General features: G+C 48.2%; 1 protein-coding gene across 1 annotated transcript; it reads right to left on the reverse strand.

Moving 5' to 3' along the window:
- Positions 1-17,830, reverse strand: LOC129007084 (chymotrypsin-like elastase family member 2A). The gene is made up of 8 exons (XM_054437371.1): positions 17,769-17,830; positions 17,390-17,478; positions 10,240-10,337; positions 9,044-9,169; positions 8,386-8,522; positions 5,993-6,138; positions 4,589-4,741; positions 1-104 (listed from the first exon to the last, which is right to left on the reverse strand). Exons 1-8 carry the CDS (start codon positions 17,806-17,808, stop codon positions 87-89), a joined length of 807 nt encoding a protein of 268 aa, XP_054293346.1. The 5' UTR covers positions 17,809-17,830; the 3' UTR covers positions 1-86.
- Positions 17,831-21,113: the final 3,283 nt, after the last annotated feature.

A 21,113-nucleotide genomic window follows, 5' to 3' on the forward strand; every position in this document is an offset into this window, starting at 1 on the left:
TGATTTGCATAGTTGTCGCTTTATTATATATTATTTTCCTTCTGTGACCTTTCCAAGTCTGAAACAGTCCCAGAGACTTCTTTTGGTTAGTTATTTGCAATCACCTGCAGGACACACACACAAGAAAATCATCAGGTTCACCTAACCGCGGAGCTGTGCATGGCAGTTTTCTGTCTCTGTCCTCCTGGGCTAAGCTACTCATGTGAGTTACAGGCAGCCCACACTACAGTAGCTCCTGCCTGAGGAGTTCTGATGATGCTTCGGAAAAAAAGATGTGATCAAGCTTTTCATTGACCTGTTAGGGTCTTCGTGTAAAGGGGGTCTTAGCCAGGAGTCCTGTGTGGGCTTCAGGGTAGGGGGCCTTTGAACCCCTAAAAATTATATTCCAAATGCGTGGATGGCATATTTTTAGATTTCATTTGTTTCTCAAATCAAAACTGCTGTTTGCAAGGCAGTTATGCACTGTAGTTGGGGCTATAACTGTTTCCAGAGGCTGTTGATCAGTGTCTGGTAAACGTTTTTTTTTGTTTTTTTTTTTGTTTTTTTTGAGACAGTCTTACTCTGTTGCCCAGGCTGGAGTGCAGTAGGGTGATCTGGGCTCACTGCAACCTCCACCACGCAGTTTCAAGTGCTTCTCGTGCATCAGCCTACCTGGTAGCTGAGATTATAGTCATGTACCACCATGCCCGGCTAATTTTTTGCATTTTTAGTAGAGATGAGGTTTCACCATGTTGGCCAGGCTGGCCTCAAACTGCTGACCTCAAGTGATCTACTCGCCTCAGCTTCCCAAAGTGCTCAGATTACAGGCCTGAGCCACCGCGCCCGGCCTGTTAAACATTTTGATATGCCAACTTCATGTTCCAGTGCTGTAAACGGCAGGAGATCCAGCTGCTACAGCACAAATACTCAGACCAGTGTGCAAGAATTATGTCCAAGGATGTTCATTGCACAATGTCAGAGTGAAAAATAGGAAACATGAAAGCTTCATTCATTATACTCAAACTATGGAATACTAGCTGTTCAAAAGAATGACATGTATGTACTAACATGTAAAATGTGATCAGGAGTTAAGTGAAAAACAGCTGCAGAACAGTATGAAGACTCAGATCCTAGTTTTTGCTTAGAAGACAGTGTCTATCTATGTAAATATATAGCTGTATATGCACATAAAGTTGAGACCGCACACAAGCTGTTAACAATGACAACTTGGCCAGGCACGGTGGCTCATGCCTGTAATCCCAGCACTTTTGGAGGCCAAGGCGGGTAGATCACCTGAGGTCAGGAGTTTGAGACCAGCCTGGCCAACATGGTGAAACTCCATCTCTACTAAAAATACAAAAATTAGTTGGGCGTGGTGGTGTGTGCCTGTAATCCCAGCTACTCAGGAGGCTGAGGCAGAAGAATCGCTTGAACCCGGGAGGTGGAGATTGCAGTGAGCCAAGATCAAGCCACTGCACTTCAGCCTGGTGACAGAGCGAGACTCTGTCTCAAAAAACAAAAACAAAAACAATGATTACCTCTGGAGAGTGGAATTAGAGATGTAAAATGAGGGGGGACTTCTACTTTTTTACCTGATACTCTCTTATATTCTTTTAATATTTTTACAAAGAGTATGTATTACCTTCTGGAAAAAGAATAAAAACTAAGGATTGCTGAAGTTCATGTGTGACTGTCATTCAGCAGACATTTGTTGAAAGGATGAATGCCCCAGGCCATTTGTCTCCTCTGCTTCTCTGCCCTTATCTTTTGCTTGTACTTCCTGACCTTGGCTTGTCACCTGTCTGGGTTTATCCAGCCAGGTGCTCTCAGGCACCCCCAGGGCTCTAGTGGTACTGACTCCAGGCTGCACACACTGTGTCCTTGGGTTGGGGCCACTTCAAGGTTTCACTAGCCCCTCCGCCGCTGCCAGGGGCAGCCCCCACGTAAGGACTGCTGGTTGCTTGGCTCTCCCCCTTCTGAAACCCATTACCGGGCATCTGTGCCTGTCCCGACTGCTATCCCATGAACACAGGGCCTCTGCCCAGCTGCCTCGGGAGATGTGCTGCCCCGTGGATCCCTGCTGCCATCTGGCCATGCTTTGGGATCTGGCCTGTTCTGTTGTGCTTGTGTCTGTGGCTGGGAACAGCTGATGCTGGGAACAGCTGATGCTGGGACAACAGATCGGGACATTTGCCCCTGCCCCTGCTTCAGGTCCCCAGGGAGCTGCCAGGACCAGCTGCACGGTGACTCCCACAGCAGCTGGGGCTGGAAAACGGTCTTAGGATTTGGCTGGGAAAGGCCCCTAAGCAGCCTTTCGTCCAGTCAGTCTCAGGCCAGACTCCTTTGACGTGCGTGGCGCCTCCAAAGGTGGACTCAGATGGGTTTTTCCCAATTTATATATAAAAAAGCACCAATTAATGATTAATGGCTACTGTCTTTTTGATTTTCCATTTTTCTCCAACAAACGTGTTTGGAATCTCTGCCTGTGACCACTTGTTTGCAAAAAGATGTCAGCAGACAGACAAATGAACAAGGAGCTGGCAAGAATCAGTGGGAACACTTGGAAGCAGCCACCTGCTTATTTTGACAGTTTAGTTTTCCTCCTATGACCATGTGCTCATGGCTGCAGTTTCATATTTGGCTTATAAGTGTCAGTTTAATTCAGTTTAACACTTCTCTGCAAATTAAACTTAGTGAAGTCAGATGCCAGCTTTCCCCTTCTTTGGGGGCTCTGCCACGAATACCATCACTCCCATTTGCTCTAGCGCCTAAATTGTGGTGGAGTCCTGGTCTAGTTCAAGTCCCATCTTACAGAAGAGCAAACTGAGGTGGTCCCTCATCGGCATAGTGTCCGACTCTTCCCTCGCAGCATCCAGTACCAGACATGGTGGCTCCTCTGCCCTCTCCCAGGCACCCGTTTCTTTTTTTTGTCTGGTTTTTTTTTTTTTTTTTTTGAGATGGAGCTCGCTTTGTTGCCGAGGCTGGAGTGCAGTGGCGTGAGCTTGGGTTACTGCAATCTCCACCTCCCAGGTTCAAGTGATTCCCCTGCCTCAGCCTCCTGATTAGCTGGGATTCCAAACACGTATCACCACACCCAGCCTATTTTTGTATTTTTAGTAGAGTCGGGGTTTCCCCATGTTGGCCAGGCTGGTCTCGAACTCCTGACCTCTGGTGATCTGCCCATCTTGACCTCCCAAAGTGCCTGGATTACAGGCGTGAGCCACCAGGCATCCCTTTCTTGTGACGGGGTTTCCTGTTCTGGCTGCTTTCACCTACTGCTGCATGTATCCATGGCTGCTCCTTAATATTGATGCCAGTTATTATTATCATTATTTTTGGAGACAGGGTCTTGCTATGTCGCCCAGGCTTAAGTGCATTGGTGCGACCTTGGCTCACTGTAGTGTTGGCCTCCCAGGCCCAAGTGATCCTTCCACCTAAGCCTCCCAAGTAGCTGAGACTACAGGCATGCAGCACCATGCCTAGGTAATTAAACAAAAAATGTTTTGTAAAGACCAGCCTTGCTATGTTGCCCAGGCTGGTCTTGAACTCCTGGGCTCAAGCAATTCTCCCTCCTCATCCTCCCAAAGTGCTGTGATTACAGGCATGAGCCATGGCACCTGGTCTATTATTTTTAGTAAATAATTTTAATGCTCATTGTTATAAACAAATATGTGTTCAGTGTTAAAAACAAATTGAGTTATTGTGGAAGCTGAAAGGAGACAGCTCTCTGAGTTTGCTTTTACAAGACAGGGGGACCAACTCGGCTTTATTTGCCTGAGATGGTCCCAGTGTAAAACAGGAAGTCCTGCATCCTGGAAAACCTCTCAGTCCTGGGCAAACCATTATGGTTGGTCACCCTACAGAATAGCTGGAGGACCCTCGAGGGGGACTAATTTCCAATAATTAATGCCAGCGGGGTCTCAAAGTATCAGATTTTGGGCTTTGCAGATAAATATACCTGTTTATGGCACTGGATGGTGGAGTATGGGCCTACTCACAGATAAACAAAAATAGAATCACCAATTCTATGGAACACACTTTTTTTTTTTTTTTTTAAGATGTAGTTTCACTCTTCTTGTCCAGGCTGGAGTGCAATGGTACAATCTCGGCTCACTGCAACCTCCATCTCCCAAGTTCAAGGGATTCTCCTGCCTCAGTCTCCTGAGTAGCTAGGATTACAGGCATGCGCTACCACGCCTGGCTAATTTTTTTGTACTTTTTTTAGTAGAGATGGGGTTTTGCCATGTTGGTCAGGCTGGTCTCAAACTCCTGACCTCGTGATCTGCCCACCTCCGCCTCCCAAAGTGCTGGGATTACAGGCGTGAGCCACCACACTGGGCAGAACTCACTGTTAATATGCCTGAGGAGTGTCCAACCTCTTTGGACAAGGCCACCCTCTGTGTTCCTTTTCACTCAGCTTTACCCACACAGAAATTTTGGGGACCCATGGGGGGCTCAGCAGTTGCCCAGGTCTGCAGCCTCCTCCACAGAGTTCCCATCTAGCTCTCAAGAGGAAGGAGGGGGTTCTCAGTCACCAGGTGGGCATGGCACTCCCGAGGCCGGGTGAGCAGGGCAGTGCCCTGGGGCTCAGGGCTGGTCTGGTTCTTACCGAATTGATCCAGTCATTGTAGTTGGAGACCCGCGTGAAGACGGAGGGCTTGTGGTAGTAGTTGCAGCCTAAGATGTACCCGAAGCTGACGATGCCATGCACCTCCCACCGGCCGTCAGACGCCTGACAGTTCAGCGGCCCACCGGAGTCTCCCTGAGGAAGGCCAGAGTTATAGGGAGGTAAAGGGAGAGAAAGGGGCTGCCCATTGGAACCATTGTTCTCAATGCATGTCTATTGTTCTGCTGCAGGTCACTGTCCTCTGAAGTCGGCCCTTGTGGTCATAGCTCAAGGTGGTACCATAATTCCAACAAGAGCCAACACTTATTCTTCCTATGTGGCCAGAGCTGAGCTAAGCATGTTCTATGCCTCATCTCATTAATCCTCGCAAAATCCTATGAGGTAAATATTCATAGTATCCCCAGGCCACGGAAGAGGAGAAACTGGAGTGTTGAGAGGTTGGGACTTGTCCAAGGTTGCACAGGCAGTTTGTAAAGGAGCTGAGGCCACATCCCAGACTTCAGCTGCCAGGCTCTTCCCCACTGGCTCCGTCTTCCCACGGGTGGTCTATGTGGGCAGAGTGTGTAGGGCACAGTGTGATCTGAAGGGCGTGTGGATCTCCTTCCTACTCCATCCCCACTTCACTGCTAAGTCCAACACAGAGCAATTCCTGGTGGTCAAGACACTGTCTCCAGGAAGGTTTCCGTGGCAGCTACCTGGAGGGGACACACTGCGCCATTGATGAGAGTAATTCAACAGAAAAGCCAGAAATCATCGTAGAAAGGCCTTAAGCCAGGGAATACTTTCCTTTGGTTCCCTTCCAGCATAGAGGAAAGGATATGGAATGACAGTCACGAGAGACCTTGATGAGACCCAGGGAAGGACTTCCCAGCAGTGAGATGGGTGGACACTACAAAGAGAATCTCAAAACATCTCAAAACAAGAACAAAAAAGAATCAAGATCAAGTTTTTTTTTTTTTTTTTTGAGTTTTGCTCTGTCACCCAGGCTGGTTTGTAGTGGTGTGATCTCAGCTCACTGCAACCTCCACCTCATGGCTTCAAGTGATTCTCCTGCCTCAGCCTCCCGAGTAGCTGTGAGTACAGGCGCCCGCCACCATGCCCAGCTAATTTTTGTATTTTTAGTAGAGACAAGGTTTCCCCATGTTGGCCAGGCTGGTCTCGAACTGCTGACCTCAAGTGGTCTGCCTGTCTTGGCCTCTCAAAGTGCTGGGATTACAGGCGTGAGCCACAGGCCTGGCCAAAGATCAGGTTCTGATATATCTGGAACATATTTCTCGGTACTTCTGCCAGGAGGTGGGAGGATGGACCTGTGGAGGGATGGACCTCTATAGCCTTATTCCCAGCCACATTTTGTCATGGAGTGGGTCCCCTGATTTTGGTACTCACGTTGCAGCTGGAGATCACGCCATCACCCCCAGCACAGATCATATTGGTTTTCACGCTGCTGCCCCACCAGCCAGAGCTGGAGCAGGTGGCATAGTCCACAACCAGCAACCGGCCCTGCTGCAGGACATCAGGAAGAGCCCCGTTGGCTGAATGAGATCAGAGAGAAGCCATTAGGAATGCAGGGACTCCTGAGAAAAAGGAAGTAGTGGACCCCTACTGGGTTTCCCCTGTTAACTGTCTTCCATCCATTGCAACATGCGAACAGCCATGTTTGTCTATACTGTGTCCTCACGGTTGATTGGTCCACAGTGAACACCTGACTCAAGCTAAGCCAATGAGCTCCCTCCCCTGGGATTCTGAGATGGGGTCTGAGAGATTCCGGTTTCAGAGGACATAAATCTGGGAAGCTGCTGGCAATGACTGACATTTTGTTTTATGTGGAGAATGAAGTAGACCCACAAAGAAAAGAAGTACTAAGTGAGTGTTTCCTGAGTTTCTTACAGGCTTCTAGCCCCTGGTTCTAGCCTGTTCCTGATGCCTGGCTATATCTCTGCCCTTGGGTTGAAAGTTTTCAATCCTTATAACAGTTTCCTTTTTTTTGCTGAGGTAGTTCCATGGCTTTCTGTCACTTATCTGAAATAAGAAAGTGAGCCTCCTGGCAGTTAGAGCCCCCTCCTTGGGAAAATATGCTGGTGTGGTGAAGAGAGGGCTTTCATAATGGCCCCCAATGACACAGCCACCATCACCTCCATTACTGTTACCACAGCTATGAGTGGCAAGGATGAGATTAACATAACTCTTCACTTCTGATTGAAGCCTAGGGAAGTTAAGCGTCGCTGGGCGCGGTGGCTCACCCTCTAATCCCAGCACTTAGGGAGGCCAAGGTGGGCAGATCATTTGAGGTCAGGAGTTGAGACCAGCCTGGCCAACATGGTGAAACCCTGTCTCTACTAAAATATTAACAGTTGTATAACATTTTGCAATGTATGATGCATTTCCACCTTTCACCTCTTTTAGTCTTCACCAACAGTGTTTCCATTTTACAGAGGAGGAAACTGAGGTTCGGAAGTGGCTTGCCCAAGGTTTCACCGTGACCGACAGAGCTGGGCCTAAAAGCCAAGCATCTGGATGCCTCCGTGCTCTCACTGTCTCAGATGAAATGCACTTGCCCCAGTGTTGTCTGGGGAAACAAACAGGTGGTTGTGCTTGTGTCTTAATAAGCATGAAATGCCTCTTCCACCGCCGCTCACCGCAGGATTTGATGTGTCCTTGTGTTTACAGATAAGTCAGTGAAGAGGCCAATGGGAGTTTATTTGAGTGTATGTATGTGGATGTACCCCTGGAAAAATATGTCATTATACTTATGGGTTTATGTCATTAGGAAGAAATGTCATAATGTCATTATCACTCATAATCTCATTATGGTCATAAGGTCATTATCACTCATCCCTTCCTAGAATCTTCCAAACCTCTGGTGATTTCAAAAGGGAAGGCGGGAACGCTGTTCCTCTTGGTGGCTACCGTCATTGGATCTCTGACCCTTGGAGTCTTTGTCAAAGGAAACCCGCCCGCAGCCAGGTTCTGAGCAGCAAGACCGAATGGCACAGGGGACAGCTTTTGCTATGGGGCACGGAGGGTCTGATGAGGGCTCCAGGGGCCTCAGGTCAGAGAGGAAAATGCTGTTCTGAACTCTAGCCTTGGGCCACACAGAAGATGTCACATGGTCTCTGTAACATTCTCTCCATCATAGGGACAGTGACAACAACTAACACACAGCACCTACCCCATTCCAGGCTTCCTGTGGATTATCTCCTTTAATCCTCTTGACAACTCTGTGATGTAGGTGCTATTATTATGCCCTTTTTTTTTTTGAGACGGAGTCTCGCTCTGTCCCCCAGGATGGAGTGCAGTAGCAAAATCTTGGCTCACTGCAACCTCCACCTCCCAGGTTCAAGTGATTCTCGTGCCTCAGCCTCCCGAGTAACTGGGACTACAGGCGCACACCACCACACCCTGCTATTTCTTTAATATTTTTAGTAGAGACGGGGTTTCCCCATGTTGGTCACGCTCGTCTCCTGACCTCAAGTGATCCGCGCTCCAGGCCTCCCAAAGTGCTGGGATTACAGGCGTGAGCCACTGCGCCCAGCCAATTATTTGCATTTTACAGATGAAAAAAGTGCTGCATGGAGAGGCCTAGTAATGTGCCCAAGGTGTCACAGTCATTAAGTGGGAGAGCTGACATTTGAACCCAGGCAGGCATCAGCCTATGCCATCCCGTCTCTCCGAGGCAGCCACACACCCTGGGATGACAGATGAGAGGCCCTGGCCAGACAGGAGTGACATCAGTCGCCTCCCTTCCCTCCCAGGCCTGGGGGCTCCTGGCTCCCACTTACTCTGCAGCCTTCCCCAGCCCGTGACGTAGCAGGGGTAGTTGTTGGGTAGAATGGTGCCGGCAGGAGGGAGGCAGGCCAGCTGGATCTTGTCGGTGAGGGAGACGGGGTTAGCCAGTTTGAGCAGGGCAATGTCGTTCCTGGGTGAGTGCAGAGGCGGAGCATGAGGACAGGGTTGACTTTTCCTGCCCTGTGGGCTTTGGAGGGCTGGGAGACCTTGTCATTTTCCCTGTATGTTACCCCAGGTTGCTCTGACTGGCAGGGCCCCAGGGCATCTTTGAAAATGCAGAGGGCCTTGTTGAAAGGGGGAAGGCAGGAAAGGCTGTGTCCTACTCCAGGGACAGTCACAGGGTCGACAGCACTGTCCCTGTGTCCCCAGGACTTGGCATGAAGTAGATACACACTCAGCGGACAGGGGCCCTGCAGGCTTAACTGGCAGCAAACCCAGGTCGCTCTGGCAGTCTTTGCTTCACCCTCCCCAGGTCACATCCCCACCCCAGACATCTTTGGAGCTGGTTCCACATCTAAGAGGCCAGAGCTCCTTCCCCCTCCCTATAGAAGAAGCAGAGGGTGTGTGGTGGAGTTGAGACCCTTGCCTCTGTGAGACCCCCATCTGTTCCCTGACAACCTTACCCCGAAGTGAACCCAGACAGAAACTAACCCTTCGGAGAGCTTGGAGTTCCAATCCGGGTGTACGACAATGTGAGAGACACTGACGGCCAGCGTGCCGGACTCCGCAACGTAGAGGTTGTGCCGGCCTAGCCCCACGCGGTAGGTCCTGGAGGAGCTGGGAGAAAGGGGGCCCAAGGAGAGGGTCACCTCCAGAGGCCTGGCTTTGGATAATGCTGGGGACAGACCCAAGTAACTGGCTGCTGCGTGAGCCACTAGATGGGGCTTGGGGATCTTTCCTCCCCTGGGACAATCAGTTAGTTATAATAGAGCCTAAAGTATATAACGTAAGAACTATGATCATATAATAATTGTTACTATACTAACTATAAACTACAATTTAAAATAAAAGTTATAATAACACAAACTCTATAGTATTATGGAGGGAATAAGATGAACACAGAGGAAACAGGAGTCATTTGCTCTCAAGGACAGTTTTCCCACCTTTCATTTTCAGATGGGGAAACTGAGTCCCAGAGAGGTGTAACCTGGCCCAGAGTCCCACTGTTAGTGAGAAATCAGAACTAGAAGCCAGGACTCCTGACTGTAGGCCTCTATTAGTATCCCCATCACCTCCTAGAGCTTATTATAAATCAGATGGGAGAAGGGATCACTCCTGGTAGGGAATCACACCGACCCAGCAGAAACTCTGGTGAGTTCCAGCTGTGATGAGCAGAGGTCACGGACAATGAAGAGGATAAGTGAACAACATTGCAGAACCTTGTGGGCCTTTATAATTCATCCATAATTCAGAATTAGCTTTCATTGAGCACTTACTAAGTGCCAGGCCCTTTGATAAATCAACTCATTGAATTCATACTAAATTCTGTTACTCCATTTTTCTGCAGGTGGTGGTACCAAAGCTTTGAGAAGTCAGTTAAGTTGTTCAAGGGAACCCAGTTCCAGATCCAGAGGCCACATGTAATTTCCCCAAGAAGGCAGAGATTAGGCCTTCCCCTTCTCCTCATCCTCCCTCAGTACCTGGCACAGGACACTCCATCCATGCCATGTACTGACATTGACGGGCCAACACACTGAACCATTGACTGACTGCAGCTTGTGTCTCAGCCAGGCTAGTGGTTATTTGCAAGGCTGCTTTATGTAGCGTGGTTGAGGCCCTTTGAGCCCCCAGCTCGGAAATGAGCACCGGCTGGTGAGCAGGCCAAGCCCCCAGGGAATAGCAGTTACCTGATGCAGTGGGCAGCCGTCAGGACCCAGTTGTTGGCTATCAGGGACCCTCCGCAGGTGTGGTACCACTTGCCATTGGAGCTGTACTGCAGGGAGACCTGCGGAGAAACACAGGAGCTTTGTGGCTGTGGCTGAAAAAGCAGGGCCTCCCTGCACTCCAATGTCCCAAGAACAGGGCTGGGACAAGGGTAAGGGGGAGTGAGGCACTTGCTTCAGGAGCACAAGTTAAGGGGGTACCCAAAACCCCATCTGATAAGGTTTGGGCTGTGTCCCCACCCAAATCTCATCTCGAATTGTAGTTCCCATAATCCCCATGTGTCGTGGGAGGGACCTGGTGGGAGGTAATTGAATCATGAGGGTGGTTACCCCCATGCTGTTTTCATGGTAGTGAGTGAGTTCTCACAAGATCTGATGGTTTTATAAGGGGCTTTCCCCCACTTTTGCTCGGCACTTCTCCCTGGTACCGCTGCGTGAACAAGGATGTGTTTCCTTCCCTTCTGCCATGATTGTAAGTTTCCTGAGGCCTCCCCAGCCACGCTGAGCTGTGAGTCATTTAAACCTCTTTCCTTTATAAATTACCCAGTCTCAGGTATGTCTTTATTAGCAGTGTGAGGAAGGACTAATACATTGTCTCTACAACAAAAATAGCCCAAAATGAGCCGCTGGGTGCGGCAGTGCATGCCTATAGTCCCAGCTACTCAGAAGGCTGAGGTGGGATTATTGCTTGAACCCAGGAGTTTGTGAACCAGCCTGGGCACCATAGCGAGAACTTGATCCTACCAAAAAATTAAAAAAAAAATAAAAATTAACTGGGAGTGGTGGTGCACACCTGTAGTCTCAGCTACTCAGGAGGCTGAGGTGGGAGGATTGCTTGATCTCAAAGTCCAGGTTGCAGTGAGCTGTGATTGCGTTGTGCTCAGCCTAGGTGACACAGCAAGGGCCTGTCTCCGCTCTGCCCCCCTTCCCCCCAACAAAAAGCAACAACAAAATTAATGCCAAAAATCTGGGATAAAAAAATAAAAAACATATAGACTATCAAAAAATAACTATTCTGCCAGGCTTGGTGCCTCATGCCTGTAATTCTAGCACTTTGGGAGGCCGAGGCATGTGAATCTACCTGAGGTCAGGAATTTGAGACCAGCTGGCCAACATGGTGAAATACCATCTCTACTAAAAATACAAAAATTAGCCGGGTGTGATGGCGGGTGTCTATAATCCCAGCTACTCAGGAGGCTGAGGCAGGAGAATCACTTGAACCCGGGAGGCAGAAGTTGCAGTGAGCCGAGATCGTGCTATTGCACTCCAGCCTGGGTGACAAGAGTGAGACTCCGACACAAAAAGAAAAGCAAAAAACCCCCAGAAAACCCTGTTCTGAACATCTTTCTGCAACTGGATTGGTTGGGATCTTCCCCTCCTTGGGAGCTCTTTACTTAGCTCCCTCCAGTTTAGTATGTCCAAAACAAAACTCCTGAATTATCCCAAACATGGTCCTTTCCCAGGGTCCTCTGTCACAGCCAATGGCAACTCTGGTGCTACTCGGGCTCCAAACCTTGGTGTCATCCTTGGCTTCTGTCTTTCCCTCTGATCCCTCATTCAAGTCCATCAGCAAATCCCATCAGCTCTAGCTTGGGAATATGTGGAGTGGTTGCTACCCCTTGGTCACTACCTCAACTGCGTGTCGCAATCATCCTCTCTTCTGGATGATCACTCTAGTCTCCCATCTCTTCTCCCCACTCCCGCCCACATTTTCTCAACACAGCAGCCGGAATGATCCTTTTTGAATGGAAGTCACATGACTTCTCTTCTCTGCTCAGGCCCTCCAGTGGCTCCCCCTTTACAGTTTATAAAACCTAAAACTGTCTGATGACCTACTAGGCCCTCCATGGCCTCTCTGACCCCATAGGCTCCCACTCTCCTCTCCTCCAGCCACACTGACTTCCATGCAGTTCAGCAAATACACCAAACCCGCTTCTGCCTCAGGGCCTTTGCACTGGCTCTTCCTCTTGCCTGGAATATTCTTGCAAATATCGATGTAGCTCTTTCTTTCACTTCCTGTTAGTCTCTGCTCCAGTTTACCTTCTCCATGGGGTCTTCTATGACCGCGCTAACCTAAACAGTGTGCCCACACACATACATGCACGCTCATGTACATATGCACACACACACACTCATCTCCTTCCTCTTGCTCTGTGTTACTCTTCATCATAGTATCTTTCATTTCCTGGCATGTTATGAATTTACATGTTTATTGTCTCACTCCTCTACTTTATTTTATTTTTATTTTTTGAGATGGAGTCTCGCTTTATCCCTCAAGTTGGAGTGCAGTGGCAAGATCTTGGCTCACTGCAACCTCTGTCTCCTGGGTTCAAGTGATTCTCCTGCCTAAAGCACCAGAGTAGCTGGGATTACAGGTGCCTGCCACCACACCTGGCTAATTTACTTGTATTTTTAGTAGAGACGGGGTTTCGCCATGTTAGCTGGGCTGATCTTGAACTCCTGACCTCAGGTGATCCTCCCACCTCGGCCTCCAAAAGTACTGGGATTACAGGTGTCAGCCACCGTGCCCGGCCACTCCTCCACTTTAATAAAGGCTTCATGAATTTTTTTCCCCCACTGCTATGTGCCAGGTGACTAGAACAGTGCCTGGTACATACTGGGTCTTTACCAAATGCTTACTGATTGAACAAGTGAGTGAATAAGCAAATGAATAGAATGAAAGAGATCACCAGGGGCGGGTGATCTTGTCTCCTGCTGGTCTAGTTTCTCCCTGAAGACCAAATCCACTCATAGGACCATGAGACTCTATAAGTGGACTTTACTCTCCTGCCCCCCGGCTCCTCATTTTTTTTAAAAAAATTTTTTTTCAGATTAAAAAATGGTTCCTAGGCAGGGCACAGTGGCTCACGCCTGTAATCCCAGCTACTCAGGAGGCTGAGGCAGGAGAATCACTTGAACCGGGGAGGCGGAGGTTGCAGTGAGCTGAGATGGCGCCACCGCACTCCAGCCTAGGCGAGAGTGAGACTCTGTCTCAGAAAAAATAAAATAAAATAAAATAAAAAAGGTTTGTGTTTAGGTTGACAGTTTAACAGGTGTGGGGTACAACTTTAAGGTGGTGGGGGCCAGGCACGGTGGCTCACGCCTGTAATCCCAGCACTTTGGGAGGCCGAGGTGGGTGGGTCACTTGAGGCCAGGAGTTCCAGACCAACCTGGCCAACATGATGAGACCTCGTCTCTACTAAAAATACAAAAAGTAGCTGGGCGTGGTGGTGTGTGCCTGTAATCCCAGCTACTTGGGAGGCTGAGGTAGGAGAATCACTTGAACTCAGGAGGCGGAGGTTGCAGTGAGCCGGGATGGCACCATTGCACTCCAGCCTGGGTGACAGAGTGAGACCCTGTCTTTAAAAAAAAAAAAAAAAAAAAAAAGAACTTTAAGGTGGTGACATTTGACACTGTTTTAGTCTCTAATGAAGCTGTTCCATGCCCTTCCTGTTCCTTCATTCCTCCTCCCCTGTCTTTCAATTCCCTGCCACGGCCAAGCAGACGGGAGGGAGGTGACAGTATGTCGTGGACTGCTCTGATCGGGCTTCCTATAACTGTGGGGAACGATGACCTGTTTGTTGGCAGATGCCTTCTTTTCTCTGAACATTCTTGTTTTTAATTAGCCATTCGGCATTTCTCGTTTGTGTGACATTAAGAGGTCTTAAAAAAGATGTTTAAGATTAGAAAAAGTGAAAAAAGATACTTAAAATGATGTACCCCCCCCCCATTTAAAAATGTGCTGAAACCATCCTACAGATGTGAAATTTAGTCCACATAATACGTATTACGTGTGGCCAGCAAAGTGTAGCTAAAAGAGGTAGCACTGAACCAAATTTGAATCCTCATTCCCCCCAGGCTAACTCAGTGCCTTTGGGCAATTCTGTAACCTTTCCAAGTCCCAGTTACCTTCTCTGGAAATGGGGAACATAAGCCACTGTGTAGGGCTCTCAGGATGATTAATACTGTAATTACAATAGCTGGCTGGGCGGGATGGCTCACGCCTGTAATCCCAGCACTTTGGGAGGCTGAGGCAGTTGGATCAGGAGTTTGAGACCAGCCTGGCCAACATGATGAAACCGCGTCTGTTACTAAAAATACAAAAAATTAGCCGGGTGTGGTGGCAGGCGCCTGTAATCTTAGGTATTTGGTAGGCTGAAGCAGGAGAATTAATTGCTTGAAACCAGGAAGTGGAGGTTGCAGTTAGCCGAGATTGTGCCACTGCATTCCAGCCTGGGTGACAGAATGAGACTCTGTCTCCAGGAGAATAAAGAAAATTGCATTAAAATATTATTCATTTTGGTTAGTGAGGTTTTTTTTTTTTTTTTTTGACGGCTAGCTATGTTGTCCATGCTGGACTCAAACTCTTGGGCTCAAGCAATCCTCCTGCCTCAGCCCCTTGAATAGCTAGGATTAAAGGTGTGTGCCACTGTGCCTGGCTGGTTGCTGAGTTTTGTGCTACCCCCTTACATTTTGCCTCCAGAGTGAATGTCTTACTTGCCTCATCTGAGTCCCCACCCAGCTAGATCTGCCTGTTATCTCAGTAAAAACATTTCCCCAGGGAAACCGAAGCACAGAGCATAGGGACTCTTCACAGACTAACATACACTGGTTCTCAAGGCAAGAATACCTTTGTGCAAGAGGGTGAGGAAGTATTTTTGTAGGCAGCAATGATTAGTTCTCAGCACAAATGCACCCGGTGCTATGGGGCCCTGTAGCAGAGGGACTGTGGCCCTTCTTCCAAATTCTCAGGGAAAAAATACTGTGGGACTATGAGAAAAGCAAAAGAACTGGCAAAAGTACACAAAGCCAAGTATATAAATTGCGAGGCTGGGTTGAGTGGCTCACGCCTGTAATCCCAGCACTTTGGGAGGCTGAGGCAGGAGGATCACTTGAGCCCAGGAATTCAAGACCAGCCTGGACAACATAGTGAGACCCCATCTCTAAAAAAAAAAAAAAAAAATTAACCGGGTGTGGTGGCACGCACGTGCGGTCTCAGCTGGTAGGGAGGCTGAGGTGAGAGGATCGCTTGAGCCTAGGAGTTCGAGGCCGCTGTGAGCCATGTTTCACCAGCCACTGTACACCAGCCTGGGTGACAGAATGTGACATTGTCTCAAAAAAAAAATTATTATGGCTGAGCACTGTGGTGGGTGCCTGTAATCCCAGCACTTTGGGAGGCTGAGGCAGGTGGATAGCTGGAGCCCAGGAGTTGGAGGCTGCAGTGAGCTATGATTGTGCCACTGCAGTCCAGCCTGGGTGACAGAGCAAGACTCTGTCTCAAAAAAAAGAAAAAAATGTGAAATATCTGCCATCATTCTATCATTCACAGTTTTTTTTGTTTTTGTTTTTTGACAGAGTCTCACTCTATCACCCAGGCTGGAGTGCAGAGGTGCGATCTTGGCTCACCACAACCTCTGCCTCCAGTGTTCAAGCGATTCTTGTGCCTCAGCTCCCGAGTAGCTGGGACTACAGGTGCCCACCACCATGCCTGGCTAATTTTTGTATTTTTAATAGAGGAAGAGTTTCACCATGTTGGCCAGGCTGGTCTCAAACTCCTGACCTCAGGTGATCCACCTACCTTAGTCTGCCAAAGTGCTGGGATTATAGGCCTGAGCCACCACGCCTGGCCTATCATGGACAGTCTCTTAATCAAGGAGCAGATGAATGAACGCTGGCCTCTCTAAACACAGGGACTGCTGCATGGGTCACTCTGAATGCTCAAGGCTAGTGGGCTGCTAGTTGCTCCTCCTACTTAAGGTAGAAACTCATCCTGATTCAGCTGGGTTTGCTCCTAAAGCAGTTTATATCAATTATGCTTGCAATAATGAAGTTTGATTAAACATGTAACCAATGAAATATGAGTTCAGAAAGACAGTCGTTATTTATATGGAAACAAAGTTAAATGCTTGGAAGGGACTGGATCACTGTGACTCTTAAAAAATTCCTCTTGAATTAGTGTCTGTGAGAAAATGGAAAGATTGGGGGGAAGAGTCGTAAAAGTCGGGATGGGCTCATAACTCAGATTGCTTTGTGAACGTCTCAAAGTTACTGCTCTGCTTAAATGGACTTGTAGATGAGATATTATGGGGCGTGGTTTATATGAAAAAGGCAGTTAAGAACTCAAGAAATTGTTTACATAGTCTAAGATAAAATGTTTACAACATATATGTATGATTTAAAATAATTTCTTTATAACCAACTTTTCAATTACTCAGTCCCAATTACATCAGATAAATGAGATTTTACTATATTTGTTTACGTCAATGTAAACTGTATACATTTCTCTTAAAATCCCCACCATTAACACGTCTGAGTAATTTGCACCTGTGCCCCAATCAGCAGTTTAGTCTCGATACCACTATGATGATATCAACTTAAGAAAACACTTTTTTCATTGGTAACATTGATTTGCCTGTAGTTAAAGATTAATCTGCACAAATAGCACTGATTGGTTCCTTAAAGCAAGGAATGTTTGCATAGGTAGTCTTGAATGGTTCCTAGACTAATGGTACATTTGTAAACAAGCCTCTGATTGGTTAATAGAGTAATACTATATTTGCTGCCTATGGGCAGTGGGGAGGGGGCAGCTCCTTACTGCAGCTGGAGGAGGCACCTCTCTCTCCACTCCCAAGGTTGGCCAAGGCCACAAAAATGTATTTTTTTTTCTTTTTTTTTTTTGAGACAGAGTCTTGCTTTGTTTCCCAGGCTGGAGTGCAGTGGTGCGATTTCAGCTCACTGCAACCTCTGCCTCCTGGGTTCAAGCGATCCTCCTGCCTCAGCCTCCTGAGTTGCTGGGATTACAGGCGTGTGCCGCCACGCCTGGCTAATTGTGTATTATTAGTAGAGACAGGGTTTCACCATGTTGGCCAGGCTGGGCTCAAACTTCTGACTTCAGGTGATCCACCCACCACGACCTCCCAAAGTGCTGGGATAACAGGCATGAGCCACTGCGCCCAGCCGGAAATGTATCTTGTTGGTGAAGTTGCCTGTGCTGCTCTCTGAGTCCCATCAATCCTCACTTTGCCAGCACAATAGACTCCATGGTGGAAGGGCAAAGCGGGGATGTAAATGGAGTGGGGCAGGGATGGGAGGAAGTACAGTGTGGTTGACTCACCTGCCAGGGCCAGCTGTTGGGCCTCGCTTCTTCACCTCCAACCACCCTAGTCACATAAGGCGGGTAAGTGGGGTCCCCACAACTGAGGGCTGTGAAAAGAGAAAGGGTCTTGAGTCAGGAAGCTGCGACCCACACAATATAAACTACACTTGCTGCATTCTGAACCCCCAAATAGAAAACCCTGGTTCTAGAAGGATCCCAAGAGGTCATGGAATCCTGCTCTTTGCTCCAATTCTTTGAAACTCCATTTCGGTTTTCTTATGATTACAGGTCTGAATGCAGTAGGGGTTAGGTGGGGGCGAGAGGGGAGGACAGGAAGATCCTATTCCCAGCCCCACCAGGGCATGAGAAACCAGTAGCTCTGGGTGACAGGACTTACCTCCAGCCACCAAAGTGGACAACAGCAGCGTCCTTATCATGGTGTGTCCGTGGGAGTTCTGTATGCGTGGCCCTGGATAAGGCCCTGGTTTTATGAGCGAACTTATCAGTGAGAGATACACTAGGAGCACGCAAGATGGGGATTTTCTCAAAGCCCAGTGGAAAAAAGAGCTTGTGTCCAAATATTTTTTTCCCATTTCCTCCCAACTGTCACCCTAGAAATACTTTGAAAAAGATGCCAAAGGTAGATATTGGAATATGGGTTCCATCTGTTTTGAAGAGATTATGTTTTGTGTTGAGAAGGAAGAAAAATACTAATTGTTGGTCCTTGGAGTTGTGTTTTCTTTTTTTTTTTTTCCTCCCTGGGTAAGACTGAGGAGAGGAGTTGTGTTTCCTTTCTTTCTTTTTTTTTTTCTTTCTGAGATGGAGTCTTGCTCTGTCACCCAGGCTGGAGTGAAGTGGAGTGATCTCAGCTCACTGTAACCTCCGCCTCCTGGGTTCAAGCAATTCCCCTGCCTCAGCCTCCCTAGTAGTTGGGATTACAGGTGTGTGCCACCATTGCTGGCTAATTTTTGTATTTTTAGTGGAGATGGGGGTCTCATCATGTTGGCCAGGCTGGTCTCAAACTCCGGGCCTCAAGTGATCTGCTCGCCTCGGCCTCCCAAAGTGCTGGGATTACAGGCTGAGACACTGCGCCCGGCCAAGAGTTGTGTTTTCAATGAAAAGATTAAGGTGGCATGCTGAACCCACAGTGTTCTAAGGCAGTATTTCTCAATGGGCTGGTTCCGCCCATCAGGAGACCTTTGACAACATCTGGAGGCATTTTTGGTTGTCATGGCTGGGGTTGATGTATATTGGCATCCAGTGGGCAGAGAGCAGAGATGCTGCTAAACACCCGACAATGCACTGGGCAATAGGACTCACCCTGCCCCAAATGTCAATGGTGCTGAGGCTGAGAAGCCTGTTCCAGGCCATACCAGGGGTTGCAGTGTGACCTTGACTGAGTCATGTAAGTCTCTAGACCCATCTGTGAAACAGAGAGAGAAACCTGTGCCCGGCATTGTTTCACAACACTGTGGTAAGGATTTGTATAATGTGGGGAAGGTGTGCACGTAGCAGAAGGCAAGGCTGACATGCACAATTAGGATCTGGCCGCTCTAATGATGGGGGGAAGCAGAACGCTGGCAGAGAAGGGCTTCATCTGGTGGATGAAAATGCACTTTATGGCCGGGCACGGTGGCTCACTCCTATAATCCCAGAACTTTGGGAGGCTGATGTGGGCGGACCACCTGAAGCCAGGAGTTCAAGACCAGCCTGGCCAACATGGTGAAACCTGGTTTCTACTAAAAATACAAAAATTAGTCGGGTGTGGTGCTGCATGCCTGTAGTTCCAGCTACTCAGGAGGCTGAGGCAGGAGAATCTCTCAAAACTTGGAGGTGGAGGTTGCAGTGAGCTGAGATCACACCACTGCACTCTAGTCTGGGCAACAGAGCAAGACTCCGTCTCAAAAAAAAAAAAAAAAAACCCAGCTCAAGACTCTTAAGACTTGAGTTCAAGTGGTTTTTTTTTTTTTTTTTTTTTTTTTTTTTTTTTTTTTTTTTTGGAGACGGAGTCTTGCTCTGTCACTCAGGCTGGGGTGTAGTGGCGCGATCTCGGCTCACTGCAACCTCTGCCTCCCAAGTTCAAGCGATTTTTCTGCCTCAGCCTCCCGAGTAGCTGGGACTACAGGCACCGGCCACCACGCCCGACTTATTTTTGTATTTTTAGTAGGGACGGGATTTCACCATATTGGCCAGGCTGGTCTTGAACTCCTCATCTCGTGTTCGTCCGCCTCGGCCTCCCAAAGTGCTGGGATTACAGGCATGAGCCACCGCGCCCAGCCGAGTTCAAGTCTTTGATCCATCAATTTTGAGTGTGGTGGTCTGGACAAGCCACTTACCTTCTGGGCCTTAGTTTCCTAGATAACCATCCAGGCCTGGATTGCAGGATTGTTGTATGGGTAAGAAAATGGGTGGGAAAGAATTCTGTAATCTCCCTAGGATGGTGCAAAGGTGAAAGATTAGGTGGGGGGGCAGAATCCCATGGGACTGGATGTCAGAAGACATGGGTTCCAGTCCCAACTCCATCCCATACTCCCCGTAACAGTTTGGACTCATTTATGGTCTGTATCAGTCACTAAAGCAACCAACTATTTCTTAAGTCTCATATTTTATCTTAAAGGTTCATGTGAATTTGGCATTCTGCTCTGTATCTTTGTTTGTTTTAATATAAAAATAAAGTGTCCTGTATGAGGCCACTGAACAAACACCTGCTGTGAATTTGCTGTGTGACCTTTGGCCAGTCCCACAGGCTTTCTGGCCCGGGTGCCTATCTACAAACAGGGAGAGGAACAGATGCTCAGTCTGTTCCATCATGTTGCTGTCAGGATTTTTTGTTTTGCTTTGTTTTTTTGTTTGTTTTTTGAGATGGAGTCTCGCTCTGTCACCCAAGCTGGAATGCAGCGGCGCCATCTCAGCTCACAGCAACCTCCATCAGGAGGTTCAAGCGATTCTCCTGCCTTTGCCTCCTGAGTTCCTGGGATTACAGGTGCCTGCCACCATGCCTCGCTAATTTTTTGTAATTTTAGTAGAGTCGGGGTTTCACCATGTTGGCTAAGCTGGTCTCGAACTCCTGACCTCAGGTGATCTACTTGCTTTAGCCTCCCAAAGTGCTGAGATTACATGCATAAGCCACCGCGCCCGGCCAGATGTGAAATTCTCACGGGGTTTGTGACTCATTCAGAACAACTACTCTGAGGAGCCACGTGGCTTAGGGGCTAGGGGCCTGGGCTTAAGACCCCCAGTGCCTCTGTGTAGTGAGTCTGTGGTTTGGCTCCTCTCTACAGAGTGTGGCCTGGGCCAGCAGCATCAGCACAGCTCAGTCGCTGGTTAGAAATGCAGAATTTCCCATCTTTGGTGTCTGTAGTTTAATAGGATCCCCAGATGATTTTGTTCCTCTGCATGTTAGCATTTGAGAGGCACTGGGCTAGGGTACATTTCACTCTCTATTCCTTGAGTTTCTCACCTATCAAAGAGAAACAATAACAATACTATTTATGTCTTAGGGTTGTTAGAATCAAACAACAGTTTATTCACTGAAAGCACTCAGAATAGTAACTGTGCAATTAACATTTACTCTTAATTCCTTAGACCTGCGGGCCTCAGATATTAGAACAGCACAAAATTCTTGAAACCTTTTCATCAAAGAATCCAAGTAGTTTAGCGGCTGGCAAACTTTCTGTGTAAAGGGCCAGATACTAAATATTTCAGACTTGCAGACCATATGGTCTCTGTCACAACTAGTCAA

Source organism: Pongo pygmaeus, chromosome 1 (genome assembly GCF_028885625.2).
Source record: "Pongo pygmaeus isolate AG05252 chromosome 1, NHGRI_mPonPyg2-v2.0_pri, whole genome shotgun sequence".
NCBI lineage: Eukaryota > Metazoa > Chordata > Mammalia > Primates > Hominidae > Pongo > Pongo pygmaeus.